General features: G+C 32.2%; 1 protein-coding gene across 3 annotated transcripts in view; it reads right to left on the reverse strand.

Annotated features, from left to right (window-relative positions):
* Positions 1 to 14,165, reverse strand: part of DMXL1 (Dmx like 1) — a 112,578-nt gene that overhangs the window by 86,251 nt on the left and 12,162 nt on the right. For 2 of the 3 annotated variants that reach the window (XM_081054298.1, XM_081054297.1), the window contains exons 3-6: positions 12,147 to 12,218; positions 9,320 to 9,398; positions 4,796 to 4,928; positions 536 to 602 (exon numbers count right to left, since the gene is read on the reverse strand). In XM_081054298.1, the coding sequence (XP_080910424.1) occupies positions 536 to 602; positions 4,796 to 4,928; positions 9,320 to 9,398; positions 12,147 to 12,218 (351 nt within the window). The remainder of the gene's footprint in view (positions 1 to 535; positions 603 to 4,795; positions 4,929 to 9,319; positions 9,399 to 12,146; positions 12,219 to 14,165) is intronic. The other variant, XM_081054299.1, reaches the window with a different exon arrangement.

Genomic DNA, 14,165 nt, shown 5'->3' on the forward strand with positions numbered 1-14,165 from the left:
TCAAGGAAATATATGTTGTTCTGAAATCAAATTAAATAGTTTCAAATGTCCTTCTTGAAAGTGTGTAAATTCTTATCTTAAATATAGCCTAATATAACTGTCAGTTTAAATTAATATAAATAGCAATACTTTATTGAAAGTGTACTAGATAATATAAACAGTAGCAATAGTTATTGACAGTATACTACATGCAAGACCCTGCACCAGTCATTTTACTACACTGTCTAAATCCTTGATGAATGACCTAAAAGGCAGGTGTTATCCTTACTTTATACAGGAGAAAACCAAAGCTCAAAGAGATTAACTACTTACCCAATATCAAATAATCAAAGGCAGACTTATACCCAAATTATCTTTAAGTCTATGTCCTTACTGCTTTTTAACACAAAGAATATTGAGCCAATTTTTGCTATTTAACATTTTTAACATAAAATATTTTCAACTTAAATAAACAAAATAATGAACCCAGTTAAGGTTTCTAAAGTTTCAAAATAAACCATAAACACAATCTGGCAAGAGCATTTTCACAAATTACCTTCCCAGCAGTGGCAAAAAATTCTCCATCTGGTGAAAATTTCATTAAATGAATTTGGGAAGCAGTTCTGTAAATTAAACAGAGAAAGAATAATTTTCAAGAAATATTAAATAAGAGAGAATGCAATATTACTTCACTAAACTATATTCAACAACTTCTTCAAAGAATAAAACTGTTTGATAGCACAAGTTTCGCACTCACTTTTAAGTATACCTTATAAATATAAAACAAATTTTAAAATGTAAAACTTTAAGTATAAAAATTATTTCTATCTAAAATATTAATGCATAAGAGTCATGTGAGAAAAGACTAGTCAGTCTTCAAAATTTAAGACAAAAGAGTCATAGCTGTCATTGTCTTAAAATGTGAGAAAGAATGGTTTTATTTTTTAATCTGTAAAATAATTTCCAGAGCCACATATTATCTGTATTTCAACATACATTTTCATGGACAAATATTTTAAAATGAATTCTGCCTTCAGGTTGCATTTGACTAATTAAAGATTATGCGTGGGTTAATGACCATCATGGACTTAGCCTGACAGCTTCACCTACATACTTGGTGCACACTTGCCTTTTTATCTCCAAGCTTTGGCACATTTCCCTTCATTGCTTTCCCTTTTAGCTACCCATATATGCTGATCTCAAGACACCTCTCACTATCTTTGCTTTCCTTTTCTTTTTTTACCCAAGTTTGTGTTTAGATAGATACATCCTGAATTTATTTGCCAAGCAGGCCCAAAACGAATTCTGTCACAGTTTGTTCCAAATACAAATAACTTTTTTTCATGACTGTAAATGTAATAAATATGTAACAGAAAATATTGACACAGATGGATGAAAAGAACAAAATGAAATCATCTATAGGTTCACCAATACCATGACACTGATTCCCAGGCAAACCCTTAACATTTTAATGCACAGACTTCCAGACCCTTCTCTCCACTCTCCAATTCTATCTACTTTCTATGGGAGGGTGTAGGGGAGGAGGGGATGGAAACTGATGTCATGTTTATAATTTGCTTTGTAACATTTATTTAAAATGTTATAAAATCTATGCATATAAATGTGTATACATCTGCTTTATTTTATTGGCTTATCGTATTCCACTACATATATATGCAATGATTTTAAATAATTTAATAATTCACTGTTCTCTCGTTTTCGTTGATACAAAAAAAAGAGGAGGGTGCAATGAACATTCTCGCACATGCATTTTTATGCATCTGATTAGTCTTAAGGATGTCGTCCTTAAGACAAATTATTAAAAATGCCTGGTCTCCATGATTGTGATCTTATACTCTCTACAGCCTTTTCTCAAAACAGTAGTTAAAGCAGTCCTTTTAAAAGGGACTCAGATCTCAACACTCCCTCTGCTCAAAACCCCAACAACCGCCCCAGCTCACTCAAAATAAAAGGCAAGAAGCTCACCATGACCTATTAAATGACTCCTGACCATTTCTCCTATCAGTCCTCACCTTGTTCACTTCACTCCAGCCACAAGCTAAGCACACTCTTTCCTTAGAGTCTTTGCACTTGATTTTCCCTCTACCTACAACATTCTTCTCCCCCAGATATGCACACGTGGCTCACTGCCTCACTTCCTTTAGGTCTATATTCAAATGTCACCTCTACTCTTCTTCCCCTCACCCTACTTACTTTTTCCCTATTGTACTTATTGATCTTCATCTCACATGTAAAACTAGTGTTTTAAATTTTTGCCTATGCTTAGTAAGTTACAGAGACCTATTAAAGTACAGTCAGTTGATCAATCAGTATGAATCAGCTGATCATAAATAAAAACTTGCATAGTTTCTAGTCTCATGGCTTTTCTGCTTACTTAAATAAAAAATCATCTCAAATAATATATTAGTATGCCTAGTCCAAGTTAATTACTGTATACTCTGATCTTAATTTAACTTAAGATTCTTTCTCTCTCCCAAACAAATGAAGCACATTTCAAATTCTCAATTTAACCCATGGAAGCCCCTCACTAGATCTGCAGCGAAGGCAATATAACACTTTGCTTTTTCCCCTCTTCCCAACTTCATGTGAAAGACTCCAAAGCAAAACCATAGCTCTTTCTAAAGAACTATCTTTGCCAAATCCCATTCCCTCTCCACACATTAACACTTTTTAATACGCATGATCTAGCTGAGAGGTGCAAAATACATGGAACCAGCTCCTTTAATCTCTCCTTTGTGAATTCTACATATAGGAGGTCTGGGTTACTCTCACTTTGGTATCTAATATATATAATTACTGCTTCATAAAAACTGACTCAGGAAGAATGGCATTTAACATCCTGTCATAGAAGTTCATTGGTTTATTGTCTATCTCCTCCAATCTGTTCACTGTTATATTCCAATACTTTTATCACTGCATGGAACATGGTAAGGATTCAACAAATATTTGTTGAATGAATCAATAAAATTTAAAAATGCTATGAATATGAAAAAAGTAAGTCTTCATACATCCAAATTGACACTTCATACATCCAAATTGTTGTCTAGAAAGATAATACCAATTGCACTCCCTTATTAACAGTATATAGGAGTATCTGTTTCTCCAACACTCATTAGTAATTGATATTATTCATTCTGTTTCTGGATATTTCACATTTCTTGATTTTAAGTGAAGTCAATCAACTCTTAATATGATTATTATTCACATGTACTACCATTTAAAATTTTTCTCTTTATTGTCCCTTTTTGTTCATTAGTGAGATGTCTGCTCTCTTCTAATTAATTTTTAAGACCTCTTTTGAAAAAGAAATTAACCCAAAATTGCAAAAATTTCCTTTGAAGTTTTTGTTTCTTTTCCTTATGGTCTTTTTGGTTTATAGAAATTTTTTGTAGATATAGTCAAAACTATTAATTTCTCTCCTTTCCCCTTCCCTTCCTCATTTCCCCTCTTCCCTTCCCTTCCTGTTTCTATTTTTGGTGTCATACTTAGAAGTCTTTCCTTAATTCTAATGCAGCACTTTTCATCCAACAGAAATAAAACATAAATGACAAGTATTAGCCAAATATAATTTTAAATTTCCTAGCAGCTACATTTAAAAAGGTAAAAAGAAACAGGTGAAATTAATTACATTTTATTTAAGTTAATATATTAAAATATCATTTCAACATGTAATAATAAAAAAATAGGATATTTTACATTGTTTTGTGCTGTTTTTGAAATCCACTGTGTATTTTATATATTAGTACCTCGGTTTTTGAACGTCTCTGTTGACAAACATTTCAGTTTATGAACGCCATAAACCCGGAAGTAAATGCTTCAGTTTTCGAACACGCCTCAGAAGTCGACCATGACACACGGCTTCTGCTGAGTGCAAGATCCTGAGGCCTAGCTGTTGGCTGTTTTCGGAAGTTTCAGAACTCGAAAGGTCTTCCAGAATGGATTATGTTAGAAAACCAAGGTACCACTGTACTTATAGGACATCTCAATTCAGACTAGCCACATTTTAAGTATTCAATAGTGATACGTGGCTAGTTGCTACCATACTAGACATTAGAGCTTTAAAATATGAAAATTCAACTATATTTTCTTCCAATATTTGTTTCATTATATAGGAATTCAATTTTCCCTTCCTTTGACATTTTATTTGGTGCCAGGTATGAAACAGATGCTAACTTCATTTTCTCCTCCACACAGCTACCAAGTTTGCCCCACTGATATAAAATGCCACCTCATATATTAAATGTCCACCTATAATTTGGCCTAATCCTGGACCCTAATCTATCTGTTCTCATATCAACAATAAACTGCTTGATTCACTTTCATATATTGTATGTCTTTGTTCTTTTTATCTTTCAGAATTTGCCCACATTGTCTTTTTAAATGAAGTTAGAACTATGCTCAAAAGTAGAAATTCCAATGGGATTTTGACAAGAATGATATTCAATATAAAGGTTAATTTAGGAAAAAAATATACTTCTTCACAACAGAAAATCTTCCATTTAAAAGCATGGAAGATGTCTCTTCTTCTGTATAATGTAGCAACTTTCTATTTAATGATTTTCATATAGGCCTTGACACATTTTTTATGTTTCCTTGTAGTTGTTTTATTCAACAATTTTAAAAAATGGATCTGTAGAACATGGGAAATGGTGAATCTTCTGTACATAGGAATAGACATGTCACAAAATAAATCAATACTTTTTATGTTAATGTAGATTTATATAAACTAAAATGCATTTATAATAAAAGTACATGGAACAGGCCTGTCAGTTTAATCCCCTAATTAATTGCTTACTTGCAATGCCAAATGCATCTCCAATCCCCAAAGTTAAGATCTGTTTTATCCGACGTTTCATCTTCAGTTGGCTTCTCCAAGTTAGCACTGGACCAGAGTTGCAAACAACTAGAACCAGTTAAAAGACGATTGCCTAAAAATATATATATGTATATATTATTCACCATTTATCATTTAGGTATTTAATTAGTGAGTTAAATCACATACTCAATAGCTTCATATAATATTATAAAGATAAAACAACTTCTAAGAAAAGTCAAATAATAAAAAGCTGTATTTTAATTTTGTTGAAACAGCTTGGGAAAAAAGAAAAGCGATCTTATAATATTTCATTCAACAAACATTTAAAAAACACTTTCTCTGTACCATGCACTGTGTTAGGCATGGGGGATACAATCACAAAACACTGTCATTTTTTCATGATGAATTCATATTTTAGTAGACAAATATTATGAACAGAGGCACAGAGGCATGCGACTTCAAATATATTCCCAAAATATGCCTTGTAATCCGATACGGTTAAGGAATAAGGGGTTTAGTAGTAGACCTGGGAAATAAATGAGGTTGGAAACAATTCTGAGGACAGATTATGAAACGTTTTTGACGTTCATAAGGAATTTGGAGTTTGTTATAAGTAGTTGGGTATTAAAGGTTTTTAAGTGGGAGGCAGGGTTTTACATAAGTGGATGTGTATTTTAGAACAAGGGGTTTCCACTGGCTGAGGTGTCAACAGATAGACTTGAAGAGGCCTATGAGCCTCTCTTCATTGAGCTTTGCAAAAGTTATATGCATATTATGTGCATTTTTCTAAAGAGATAATCCATTAATTTTCACCTACTTTCAAAGAAGGGTAAAGATCCCCTTTAGAAACTAATTCTAGACATGGACACGATTAGGGAAAACATAAGACATAGAAGCCTGGTTAATAGACTATAATAATACAGATGGGAAATCATGAGGATCTGAATCAAATATTAAAGTTAGAAGTAAGGATTTGAAAGCCATTTCAAAAAGCAAAATTTTCAAGATTTGACATCAACTAAAACACAGGGCCGTACAACAGGTTTCAAGGATAGATTCCAACTTTACGACATAGTAACTAAGTAGAAAACTATGTTATCATCCAAACAAAGAAGATAAAGGAGGAGACACAATTTTGGCCAAAAAGCTGACAATAAATAAGGCATTAACATTAGCAATTAAGGACTATGGATTAGTGTCTCTCTGGAAAGATCATTTTATTTCAAAAGGAAAGTTGGCCTATGGCAAAACATAGACTTCACATCAGAAATCCCCGTGTCTAAATCTTAAATAAGTCACTTAATTAGCCATGTGTATTTGATCTAGTTGGGCTATCTCTAAGCCTCAGTTTCCTCACCTATAAAATTAAAAATTTGTATAGAGTTGTGATAAGAATTAGCTATAATATATATGATGCATTTAGCACAGGATAGTCACTTAGCAGAAGCTCAATAGTTAGCAACTTGGCAGATAGTCTCACAGACAGGTAAAAAAGGCCAGAAAGTACTAAAGAGACATTTAAATATGACTATTAACTCACTGTTTAGCTTACCAACAGACACAAGTTTTCTTTTCTTTTATTGAGATTTAATTGACATATTCGTACAATGTTATATTAGTTTGCGGTGTACAACCTAATGATTCACTATTTGTATATACTGGGGCATGATCACAATAAATCTAGCTAACATCCATCACACCACACATGGTTACAATTTTTTTCCTTATAAGAACTTTTAAAATCCACTCTTTTAGCAACTTTCAAATACGTATACAATACAGTATTATTATTTGTAGTCACTATGTTGTACATTACATCCCCAGGACTCATTTATTTTATAACTGGAAATTTGTACCTTTTGACATCCTGCCCACTCCCCATTTCCCAACTCTGTCAACAACCAATCTGTTTTTGGTATATATGAGTTCAGTTTTTACAAGTTTTCTTTAACGTGAACTGAAAATAAGATATCCCATGAAGAATTTACAATACAGAATACAAAATAAATAATGTAAGGTATGGAATGAAACAATAGTAGGTAAGGTGTGGTATAATACATTGATTTGAACACAAAGGACAGAGGTATGGATATTAAAATAGGGAAAAAAGCATCAAGTCTAAAACAGTAAATCTTATGATTTAAGCAAGATGTAAGAGCGGGTTTAGAGACAACACAAAAGTACTATAGTCAGTTTACTAACACTATCTGAAAAATTTTTCTTTACATCTCAATACCTGGCATATAAATATGTAAATATTGATCAAAACCAAAATACTAATATTTTTGTAAATTACAAAGCTCATTTGCAAAATATACTAATAGATCCCAAATATTTATTACAGTAATAATCTATTCTTCAACCAAATACTAATTTTAAACTTTTCAATAAGACAAACTTTTACGTGAATTTTAATTCAATCACAGATAAAAAAATAGTCATGAGATGTTGTCAATTTACTGCCTGATAAATGTTAAGAAAATAAGTGATTATCTTTTAACACTACTCTGTAATGACGATTTTAGAGGAATTTAACATTAATACTATCCTCTGAAGCATTAACACTGACAGACCACAGGTATAAAAATTCTAAGCGACTACTATGTCATTACTAAAGAAATATCACTCAATTCAAATATAAAATGTCTTCACTGTAATTATTAATATGACACTTTAAGCATTCAGTTCACTTGCTAACAATATTTCTATGGGACTATCATTTACCAAGTACTTTCACATAAACTGCCACATCTCATCATTAAAAAACTATCCCGTAAAATAAATATTATCTTAATTTACAAGAGAGTTAACCATTCTTGATCTGTTAAGTAATCTGACCACAGCACTTGTAGTCAAATATGTGAACATTTGTTGAAAGCTTAATAGATGATGAGCCCCTAAAGATAAATAAAATACTGAATAAAACAGGATCTCAGCCCTTGTCTAATAAAAAAAATAATACACCATGTAAACAAATAATTACAACAGGTTGTAGTGCTATAGTAGAGTAACCATATAACTGATCATCCAAATAGAAACACCCGTGAGAGTAGAGGGTAACACTGTTAATAATCATATGTTAATAATCATACGAGGATAACAGGCATAAACTGGGACCTAGCTCACCCTATCCAAAGTAGAATTATATACAAAGTGTTGTATTAGATGCCAGAACCCAGGTCTGTCCCCTTTTCACTGTACACATAAAACATACATGTAGGTTACCAGTCAGTAAGCCTCAATCTTACAGTCTTATAAGAATAAAGATTTAAACACATTGTGATTGTTTTTAAAAAAAATATCAAAGATAATCTTTTTTATTTTGTAAAATAATTTCCAAAGGTTCTGAAATTTGTGTTCTAAATTTACGTTTTTTCCTCAGCCATTTCATCTACTATATTAAAATTTAAACTATTTTACCTATCTAAACTGATGACTTCTAGTTCTACATTCCAAAGATAATTTATTTCTTATATTCTAGATTAAACTTTCTATCTATTGACTATTCCTATACGATACACAAGCATCTCAAATTTCACACATCCAAACAAAAACCTTTGTTCTACTCTTAGCTCTTACATATTACTCTTCTTGTGGTCATGGAATACTCAAAGTAATCTGAAATCAGTTGTCAAGTAATGTCAATTTTATTGCCTAAATGCATTTCATATCCATATAATTCTTTTATTATTCATTCAATAACTGAGTACACACTATGTTAAAGGCACTGAAACAAGTTCTTATTTCTTACTCAGACTACTGTGAAGATGTACTTTCAAAGGTAATTATAATTATAAATAATGTAATATTTATCCTCCTGTTCCTTTTGTCTCTGATTTGTCTCTAATTTAACTGCTACCAGAAAATTCTTACAAACCACATGTCACTAGCCACTTTCAAAAACCTCTAATATTTTTTAGACAAATAAAAGGAATTAAATTCAAATCCCTTAGCATGACTTTAAAGCCTGCTATAATATGCTGCAATCTTATCTCCTCATCACCAGACCCATTCCAGCCTCAATGAAGTATTCATCATCATCAGAATCTATCATACTTTCTTTCTTTGTGCCTTTGCTCACTGTGGCAGATTGGTAAAAATGGCTTTGGGATGGTTTTTAAATGCAGAAATTGATAACTGATACATGCACACATTAGCTCTTCTTAGAATTCACTTCTTTTTCCCTCCTCCATCTATCCCCACCCTTATTGTTAAAATCTATCTACTCTCAGGTTAAATAATTCCTCCTTCAATGCAACTTTGATTCTTCAGACAAAATTAATGTTACCTTCCCCAAACAGATATTTCTACTCCAGCTGGACATTCCTACAGTGCATATTTGTCTTCATTTCAGCATAAGCTCTAAAAGAGCACAATCTGTTTCATTTACCTTTGTGTTCCCCACAATCCCACACAAAACAGAAATGAAATACAGAAAAGTAATAAAAGGAATAGCCTAGGCAAGTGATACTTCATTTCAGTCAATCCTACTTGTGTTCTTACCTGCAGGATCCCAAGTTATATTGTGTGCTACTGATTCCAGAAAAAATTGACCACTTTTCTGCCATTGACTATGTAATTCCTAAAATTAAAAAAACGTCATTTATCCAGTTATTACTGGCATCTTTTCTCTGTCAACTGTATATATTCATACTTATTATTCTTAATAATACATGCAGTCATTTTTTTTTTTGGTAGAATTGATTATGCAGTCATTTCTAAGGAGAACAAAATGTTCAATTCTGTTAAGGAAAATAAGGACAATGCAATGGGAGGAGATTGGCAAGAGAAGGTCCATTCCCAGAGGTCTAAGTCTGTCTTTAGTATATTTAAACAACTAATAAGTATATGCCACCTTGGACAACATACTTATTAACCTGAGACTTTTAAAGTTATAACTATTAATTATTATTATTGTTACAAAGGCTTAATTTTAAATGTATCTGTGTCTCTGCTGCTATTAGAGGCTTTCTTATCTTTTAATGTTTCATCCTCACCTAAGATCATACGGTATGTGTGAAAATTCAGAAAAAGAGATGTAACACGTCCATTATAATGTAAGCAATGTCCAAAGGTTCAGGTTCAAAAGGTCTAGAACATGGCACAGGAATCTGCACTTTAACACCCCAGACAATTTTGATACACGTGGCTTGCAGAATATGCTTTTATGAAACTCTGCCTTGTAAGAATGGCTCTTAACCATAGGGCACATCAGAACCCTTTCTAGAACTAGACATATAAGTGCCTAGGCAAAAACCCCACACCTACAGATTTAGAATCCCCAGAGTAGGATCTGGACATACGTATCAACTAGTGAATCTAAAGTGTACCTTTCATGAAGAACCACCACCTTTAAAAAATATTCCAGAATGCACAAAGAAATGGAAATAATATCCTTTTAATGAGGATCTATAGATTCTCTGAGACTATATCCTAGAATTACAGATTTTATGCACCTTCCAAGTTTAAGATTTTGTCATTTGATCCAGTTTCCCCCTTATTCATCAAGCTGTTTTTACCCTCTGCAAAGTGCTGCCTACCAATAAAACAGCGTCTTCTTGAGTTTTTGACATTGCAACATTAAATAATTATAATTAGAGCAAATGGGCAAAAACTAAAAATCTCAATTATACCCTCACTAATAAAGGCATTTTATCATAACATACAGATTTTTTTCAGAAGTCAGTTATTTCATTCAACAAATATTTACTTAGTATTATTTAAAATGTATTGCTCTGGGTAAAGCTACCACCTTTAAAATTTATTTTTAGCTCTGTTAATTACTAATCATAAGGCTATAAGAGCTTCTACTATTGGATTCATTAGGTAATATATAAACACAAGGAGAATTGTGGACTCCCCCTCCATAAAATTTAAAAATGTGTATCAATTATCCAAGAAAAAATATTTTTCATTAACACAGGTAGAGCAAAGAATGCTCATCACACCTAGGAGTCAATACAGCTGGTTTTACTTTTAGTTCTGTGGCTCAATAGCTATTTCATCGGTTATTTATTTTGGACCCTCTACTGCCTTATTTATAAAGAAAAAAATAATAGCTGCCAAACTAAATCAGAGCAAATCTGTAAGATACTAATAAGCTAAGTGAAAATGAAATGAAAACTATTAAAAAATATAAAGGAGTGTCTATTATTAAAACATTGTTTAATTCTTCACATTTAACATATTTCTACACAGTCTCTGACATCGTGTCATCTTTACGATATCCCCTGAAGAATGAATGGATAGTAACCAATTTCAGAATTGAGCAAAAAGTCTCATAAAGCTCCCTGCTTGGGATCAAATGGTCAAAAGGCTGCACAGAGAAAAACCCCCGTCCTCTAACTCCTGATGAATGCTCTCTGGATCACACTATAATAATTCTGTTTCATGTAGTTTAAATCACTAATCTTCAGTAGAGATGGGTAAAATAACCTGGTCTATCTGTCATATTTAAAAGGATTAAAGCACCCAAGAAATCTACATAACCTCAATATTTATAAACCAATGCTTTAAGCAGCTTTCAGAACTATTACTAAAAATAGTTTCTTTATTAAAATAATTCACTGGCCTATTAATACTTATATCAAATGATATAATAAGCACAAGAAAATAGTCCTGGAGGTATAAGACTGCAATTAAAATGTAACTTTAAGAACACAATACATAAGTAAAGGCAGAAAACCTATATAAAAGTAAACCACAAAAACAAAGAATTAAGTTCCACATACGACTGGACAATAGTTTTTGCACCAGCAATAAAGTAACTGCCAAACTTAGAGCTGTTGACTCTTTGAATACTTATTATATAAAGAAAAAAATGTCAGAGAAAAGTATAATATTCAAGACAACTCACCAGCACAATTTAGTTTAGCTATATTTAAATGTATATATTTAAAAATAAATATTAATATATATATGTATTTTAATACATTTTATTGGGGAATACTGGGGAAGAGTTTCTTTCTCCAGGGCCCATCAGCTCCAAGTCATTGTCCTTCAATCTAGTTGTGGAGGACGCAGCACAGCTCTAAGTCCAGTCACCGTTTTCAATCTTTAGTTGCAGGGGACATAGCCCACCATCCCATGCGGGAACTGAACCGGCAACTTTGTCATTGAGAGCCCTCACTCTAACCAGCTGAGCCATCCAGCCGCCCCATATTTAAATATATTTTTAACATAAAAGTGGCATTTAACACGTACCTTGAATTATATTGTATAATTTATACTGATTTATTTGATGATCACTCTGATTTTATACTCTTAAAAATAAATTTTTTTAATACTCAAGACATTTCAGTTCCTAAAAGCAAAATGATAAATTACTGACCAAATTTTTCTTTTCCTTCGGTAGGTTAACTGGTTCAAAAACAGAGATAACGTTTCCATAGGATGCTGCGATCTTTTAAAAAGAAAAAAAGAAAGAAAACTTAAGGATATGTTAATTTATGAATCAAAAGAGCAAAAGAAATTAATAGTATAATTTAAAATATGCTCATACATACAATTTCATACACTAATAGTTGAAAATGTCAGTTTTAGAGACCACCATATCTGGATCAGAATCCCAGTACATACTGTAATTTAATAACTGTGTAACTATCAAGTTAATCTCTTTGAACTTTATCTATATTTATGACATGTATAATACTATCTTCCTAATAGAATTATTTTCGGAATTGAAATAACATTTGTAAAACATCTAGTATTTCATTATTTGTAAGATGCATAGTAAATGTTAATTCCCTTCCTCACAGAAGAATATGTATTGATGTATTCCTTGTCAAATATAGAATTTAACATGACTTAAAAATCAGTTTTTAGTTTTTCTGTCCTCAAAGTTCACAATTCTGTCAATGTATAACTTTTTTTAAATAACAGTGCTATTCCTTTGTGAACTCTCTAAGTTTAAATCAATGGCACATGACCCCTCCCAGTTCTGTTTTATGAGGTAGCTATTACTAAAGTTTGAGTGAGTCACAATTGAAGAACACTGAAATATCAGAAATCATACAGGTAGGTAGGGAAATAGAGTGAATCAGGGATAAAAAGTATGTGTGTGTGTGTGTGTGTGTGTGTGTGTGTGTGTGTGTATACATATATGAATACTCTAGTGAAGAGAGGGTAAGGAATGAAGATATGCATATGGGGGAATGAAGATATACCTTTCAATGGATATTTTAAAGTGTTCTGAAGAGTTCTTAGGATGTAGAAATCATCTGTACTGAATTGGCCTGGGAGGGAGTGTTTAGTCTGGGCCTTTAAAGTGTGGGTAGGATTTGTTCAAAGGATGGTGAATATTCAATTTTAAAAATAAGATATAAAATGAACACAAGTGTAAAGATTAAAACAGGCAATATATTTGGAGGTGACTTTGACCACTAACCAGCTAGAAGAGTATCCTTTAACAGAGTAAGAGACATGAGGCCCAACGGGCAGGTTTAAGCCTGTTGTACAAGGCCTCACTCCAAGGTGAACCATTAGAACTTCCCCAAGGTAATGGGAAGAAAAGAATGTTTTTAAGCATTCTTCAGCTTCCCATTACCTTCTAATATATAGATGATGTATTACAGAATTGTATACTTGAAACCTACGTAATTTTACTGACCACTGTCACCCCAATAAATGTCAATTAAAAAAATTCAAAAAAGAAAGTTTTTAAGCAAGCGAATAAAAAGATAAATGCAGATGTATTTTCTCAGGAAAATTATTCCGGTAGTACTACAAAGGAAAAACAGTAATGATAAAGTACTGATGTCTATGGTATCAAGCGGCATTTCCCTCTTAAAGGCAAACAGAAATTCCCAGGAACCAGAACCTGTACGTTTCCTTCCTGATACCTAAGGAAAAAATTCTGCCGTCTATTAGAATGATTATAAAATCACATAACCTCTTCATTCTAACTTGAACTGTCATGTAATCTAGCTTAACACAAAAAGATACTGGAAATTATTAAAATTAGATTTCCAACATTAACCAGCTCTATGAGAGTTATGTAGATGACATAAGCGAGTTTTTACACAACGACGATTACAGAACTACAGAGCTAGGAGGTCAAATATAAACAGAAGGGAAAAAAATCTCAATAATTATTAGCACTCTATAATAAACATCGTTTTTGTAGTACAGTGAGAATGAAAGGTGTGAACAAACGAAAAACAGGAGACTCTTGTGACTATATTAAAAGGGAAGGGAACGCAGGAATAACAAAAAGAACAGTAGTCCAACAAATAGGTAAAAATTGCAAGAGTCAAAACTCCTTTTATCATGAGTATCTTTAAACTAGGTCCGAAGAAGTAACTTTTCAGACTGGCAGCTCTATTAAAAATGATTAGATTTTAAAAAAAGG

Source organism: Rhinolophus hipposideros (genome assembly GCF_964194185.1).
Source record: "Rhinolophus hipposideros genome assembly, chromosome: 7".
In the NCBI taxonomy this organism is placed as follows: Eukaryota; Metazoa; Chordata; class Mammalia; order Chiroptera; family Rhinolophidae; genus Rhinolophus; species Rhinolophus hipposideros.